This window comes from Papio anubis, chromosome 6 (assembly GCF_008728515.1).
Source record: "Papio anubis isolate 15944 chromosome 6, Panubis1.0, whole genome shotgun sequence".
In the NCBI taxonomy this organism is placed as follows: Eukaryota; Metazoa; Chordata; class Mammalia; order Primates; family Cercopithecidae; genus Papio; species Papio anubis.
Window position 1 is genome coordinate 106,899,555 of NC_044981.1, and position 6,000 is coordinate 106,905,554.

At 41.5% G+C, this 6,000-nt stretch overlaps 1 protein-coding gene across 1 annotated transcript in view; it reads left to right on the forward strand.

The window, feature by feature from the left end:
- Window positions 1–5,489, forward strand: part of NOX3 (NADPH oxidase 3) — a 61,782-nt gene extending 56,293 nt beyond the window's left edge. Inside the window, exon 13 of the mRNA XM_021937492.2 lies at window positions 4,711–5,489. Within this exon, the coding sequence (XP_021793184.1) occupies window positions 4,711–4,837 (127 nt within the window). The 3' untranslated portion in view covers window positions 4,838–5,489. The remainder of the gene's footprint in view (window positions 1–4,710) is intronic.
- Window positions 5,490–6,000: the final 511 nt, after the last annotated feature.

Below are 6,000 nucleotides of genomic sequence, written 5' to 3' on the forward strand. Positions count from 1 at the left end.
TTTCTTCCCCATTTGACCATAAGCTTCTCAAGGGCTTACAGCTACAAGCAACTTTATCTATGCACCTCAGAGCCTAGCAAAATGGCCAGTATGTGCAAGTGGCAGCACCATGAGACCAATGAGGGAGCTGGGACAAGAGTCCGAACAGCACAGTTCTGGCTGCCAAAGAAAACAGAGCCTGTGGAGTGTGGGCAGGAGGAGAATCACCACAGTGAGCCTGGTTAGGGACATCTGCAGCAACTCATGAGCAACTGAGTAATTAGGACACAGAGAAAAGTAATGTCGTAGGCTGCTACAAATTAACTGGGAGATAGGTTAAAAAAAAAAAAAAAAAAAAAAAGCTGGCCAGCACAATTATCATCTGTGGTTCTGAAAAAAGAAGGTGTTGTACAAAATATAATTATGTGATGAATCATTTGGAGGCATTTCTAATGAAAAACACTCACTAGAAAGGATTAACCAGAAGTTGTGTCCATTGTCTGATACAGAGTTTGTCGCTCTCATCTTCTTTCTAAGCCTCCATAAATCCATGGGAAGCTTCTGTTTATTGATTTTATTTGCAGAATGCACTCAGGGTAAAAAGTAATTTGATTTTTTTTAAATGGGGTTTAGGGTCTGCCCCTACAGGGTTATAATTTACCAAGCATAAAAGCCAACACATAAAAACAAACATACAATTTAAGAAGAGAAGGGCTCACGGCAGCAGAACCTGGGAATTCAGCAAGGTGGTAGGATTACTCCTGGGCGCACCCACAAGCCCATTTATCTGCGGGGCTGAAATCTCCTGGTGGGTGATATTTTGGATGCCTTTCATGCATGGCATCACTGAACTGTTTTTTGAAAAATGCACCAACCCCACAGAGAAGAGCACAACAGTTATTTAGCAGACATAGAGAGGGAAAGGAGAATTTTCTTTATTGTTTATCAGAGCTAAAAATAATGCCGTGAATGTTAGCCATCTTTGCGGCTTGTGTAAAATTTGTCCTTTTCTCATCAAAGTCAGCAGCCCAGACTGATCAATGCCGTTAACGTTGCCCCCGATCCAGCTCCCCCATGCGTGTGCAAGCTCATGCAGACTGTAAACTGAAGAATAGCACCTTGTGTTTTTATGCTTCTTTTGCAGAGAATCTCTTTTTAATTCCAAGTGATTGTGGGTAATTAAATTTTATAGAAGAATTTTTTCTTTACCAACCCCATTAGGGTTCTGTTGCACTTGTCCGTTGCCTCATAAAAGAAAAAAAAAAGGAAAGATGCCACATCTGTCCCTTAACTATTTTGCGTGGATTCTCTGCCTTGTGATTCACAGTATGCATTTGTGACAAGAAATTCTCCATACTTGGAGTCATAAATGCCGAGAAGAGTAAGCCAGGCAAGCAGAAGAATGCTGTATGTGGGAACAGTGATTCACAGAGAGCCAGTGAAGGGCTGACCTTTCCACCTTAGCAGAAAGTAGATAATAAACAGCCTTTGTGAAACTTTTTGGTGATTGCATCACCATGGCGGTTATGGCCCCTGAGTAAAGTGTGGACTTAGCTGTGCAGTGTGATAGCCACAACTTCAAAAGAGGCAGGGGAGCTGTGAACTGCTGGGGACACCAGTAGAACACCGGGCAGCAGCAATCAGAATCCTTTGAAATGGAGTCTTAAAGGCAGAGCATCAAAGGGCACCATCAGGTTTGCAGTTACTGTCGCTGCAAACGAAAGGGCAGTCTTAGCCTGTTGGAGTGGGCCAGTGGGCAATCTCTTTGGTGACATCTACACTAATGGAAAAATATCACCACCCATAACAGCATCTTTGAAAATAGATGCAAGGATACCTCTGGGCATCAGACACAAAGCAAAGCTGTGACTCCTCACTGGGAAGGGTCTCACCTGACCCATCTACCATTCAAAATGTTTCAGTCCAGAGCTCAAAAATCTAGCGCTGATCTCAGTAAGTCCACATACTCACCTCTGTGTTAACACCCCGCACCACATCTTCTGTTCAGCTTCACGGAACAGGCAGACACCAATAGTCATCACATGGGAAAATAACATTAGGAAGCTAGCAGTTCCTGAGAGCGCACCGTGTGCCAGACACAGGACCAGCAGCCAGACCTGCAATGTCTTGCTTAATCCTCACAGAGATTCTAGGAGGTAGATTCTATAATTCTCCCCATTTTATAGATGAGAAACTGGGGGCTTTCTGAAGGTAATTAACATGCCCAAAGTTACCCAGCAACGAAGTGGTGGAGCCAAGAGCACTCTTAACCATTGCCTTTCATTTCCATAAACACCTCAAAATCTCTTCATTAAGCCATAAACTCATACTTTTCTGTGGGAAATATTTTCTGAAAAATTACTTTCTCAAATTTAGCCATGGGAATGGTTTCTTTGAAAGCAGTACTGCTACATTTTAAACATATTGTCATTTATAAATTAAGCCATTGATAAATTCCTTTGAAGCTGGAGTTTGAAATGCAATGGAACCATCAATTTCTACTGTGGATGTGATGGTCCTGGAACACACAATTAAAATGTGGCTATGATACATGGTAGAGAATCATGTTAACATATAAGCTAAGAAAAAATAGGCTATATAGACACTTTCAGCAAGATCTATGTCTGAGGAAACAGAGATGGTATAGTGAGCTGGTCCTGAAGCCCAAAGAATGTCTTGATGACAGTGTTTCTCAAAGTGTGGCTCACAGGGCGATCTGCCTCAACATCACCCGAGATCCTTACTAAACATGCATCCCTTGACTTCAAGCCTAGGAATCTACATTTTAACAATCTGCCTAGATGATTTTATGCACAGCAAAGCTTGAGAAGTTTTGATCCACACTAGAGTAACCAATTCAGCTTATGCTAGAGGTTGGAAAAAATGCTACAAAGAATAGTAATATTCAACACAAGAGAAAAAAGACACAGTCTCTGAAAATCTCTATAGAGAGACTGATGCACCCCAACTTCCAAAAACAACTTTGAACCCCAGCATGAATGTGGTGTTTACATATAAACTAAGTCGCAAGGCATTTGAGCAGCTCTGGGATAGTTACTATATGCAGGAAGTATCTCTTTGACACAGTTTTCTGAAATGTCAAGATTAGAGGTGACAATGTTTGGGTGATTGTATTATCAGCAATGTCACGATTAGAAATGACAGTGTTTGGGTGACTGTATTCTCAGCAATGTCACGATTAGAGACGACAATATTTAGGTGACTGTCTTATCAGCAATATCAAGATTAGAGATGACAATGTTTGGGTGACTGTATTATCAGCAATGTCAAGATTAGAGATGACAGTGTTTGCGTGACTGTCTTATCAGCAACAGGAAGATTAGAGACGACAATGTTTGGGTGACTGTCTTATCAGCAATGTCAAGATTAGAGATGACAATGTTTGGGTGACTGTATTATCAGCAATGTCAAGATTAGAGATGACAGTGTTTGGGTGACTGTCTTATCAGCAATGTCAAGATTAGAGATGACAATGTTTGGGTGACTGTCTTATCAGCAATGTCAAGACTAGAGACAACAATATTTGGGTGACTGTTATCAGCAATGTCAAGATTAGAGACAACAATGTTTGGGTGACTGTCTTATCAGCAATGTCAAGATTAGAGATGACGGTAGTTGGGTGACTGTCTTATCAGCAATGTCAAGATTAGAGATGATAATGTTTGGGTGACTGTCTTATCAGCAATGTCAAGATTAGAGATGACAGTGTTTGGGTGACTGTCTTATCAGCAATGTCAAGATTAAGTGACGTATTTGAACGACTGTCTTATCACCAATGTCAAGATTAGAGACAACAATATTTGGGTGACTGTTGTCAGTAATGTCAAGATTAGAGACAACAATGTTTGGGTGACTGTCTTATCAGCAATGTCAAGATTAGAGATGAGTGTTTCGGTGACTGTATTCTCAGCAATGTCAAGATTAGAGATGACAATGTTTGGGTGACTGTGTTATCAGCAATGTCTTTTTCTTTTTCAGCTCTCCCTTCTGGCCTTCTTTGAAAATTAAAATAATTCCAAAAGGAGAAATTAATTAAATTGCTATTACTGTAGCATAAATTTTATTATCTATAAAAAGGCAGGGCTGAACAAGATATTAGTAATAACTAACCTTTTCAAAACCCTTTTGAATGTATTATCTCATCTTGCTTTTGATAAAACATACAAAGTAGTCCTTATCATCTTTTACAGATGCAGAAATTTAGGTATAGTGACTTGCCCAAGACCACGCAGATACTACTCAGCAAAGCCATTTAGCCACTCATTCAGCAAATGTGTGTTGATTGTCCACTGTATGCACTGTTCCAGGTGCTGGAATAAAACAGATCAGGTTTATGTTCTCAGGAAGTTTACATCTGGTCACGTATCCAAGGAGACATGAATCAAGGTCACCTGGCCAAAAAGCCTGGTGTATCAAAATCCCTCTGTATCAAAACCCCTCAACAGTCTCATGGCCGCTTTCATGCCTCAGTCTTCTTGGTTCCACCTCCCTGATTAGTTCAGGGAAGGATACTGAGAACCTGGGAGAGAGCATGGTGCTGAAAGTAGGTAGAAAAAAAGAATCTAAGAAAAAAAGACACGGAGGGAGAAAGGGAGAAAAATAAATAAGTAACCTCATAGTCACAACCACTTCACTAATCTTATTGTCTTGGCTTCTGGCTGGCCTTGCCTCCAGGTGACATTTTCTTTCCTTTTCTTACCCCTACTGCAGCAGCAGCATTGGCGTGTTCTTCTGTGGACCTAAAGCTCTCTCAAGGACCCTTCAAAAGATGTGCCGCTTGTATTCATCAGCTGACCCTAGAGGTGTTCATTTCTATTACAACAAGGAGAGCTTCTAGACTTTGGAGGTCAAGACCAGGCATTGTGTAAGTGGCTGCAAACATATAGGTCAGGGATTGGGAAACTCTTCCCACAAGACACCAAATAGTAATCATTTGAGGCTCTGTGGACTCAACTCCTGAACTCTGCCATTGTAAAGTGCCAACATTGCCACAAACAATAATGTCAATGAATGGGCATAGTTGTGTTCCAATAATATTTTACTGATGGACTGAAGTCACATTTCATATAATTTTCTTGTATCATGAAATTTTTACAAATTGTAAAAGTCACTTTTCGCACATCGACCATCCACATAGTCAGGGGGAGGGCTGGATTTGGCCTGTGGGCCAGAGCTTGCTGACCCCTGGCATAGGCTGTCTTTCCCAAACTTGTTTCCATGCCCAACGTTACATCCAACATGGAGACTTATGCTGCTGCTTGGCCTGAAGTTTCCTTTAGAAATCATTTCAAATTTTCATTTCCCTGATGGCAGAGACCCACAACTTATATCCAAACCTGATCTTTTCTGCTTTAAACTTAAGCTCCTTTTGTGCTTTTGTTCATCCTCTGTAGACCACAGAAATCACCAACGGAGGTTATCTTTCAGAAAAGTCCTTTAGATACTTGAAAATGATAATCAAATCATCCCTTTCCTATCCCTTTTCTGGTCCAAACAATACTAAATTCTTTTTTTTTTTTTTTTTTTTTGAGACGGAGTCTCGCTCTGGCGCCCAGGCTGGAGTGCAGTGGCCGGATCTCAGCTCACTGCAAGCTCCGCCTCCCGGGTTCCCGCCATTCTCCTGCCTCAGCCTCCCGAGTAGCTGGGACTACAGGCGCCCGCCACCTCGCCCGGCTAGTTTTTTGTATTTTTTAGTAGAGACGGGGTTTCACCGTGTTAGCCAGGATGGTCTCGATCTCCTGACCTCGTGATCCGCCCGTCTCGGCCTCCCAAAGTGCTGGGATTACAGGCTTGAGCCACCGCGCCCGGCCAACAATACTAAATTCTTAACCTTTTGGCCTAGGATATATATCAAGCCCTTCCATCACCTTGTTGCTCTTATTCAAATTCACTTCCATTTCTTCATATCCTTTTAAAATGCATTGAGAAGCGTGACTAGTATTGAGCAGAAGAGGGACTTTCTTAGAGCTTATATGCCATATATTTACAAACAAATTCTAT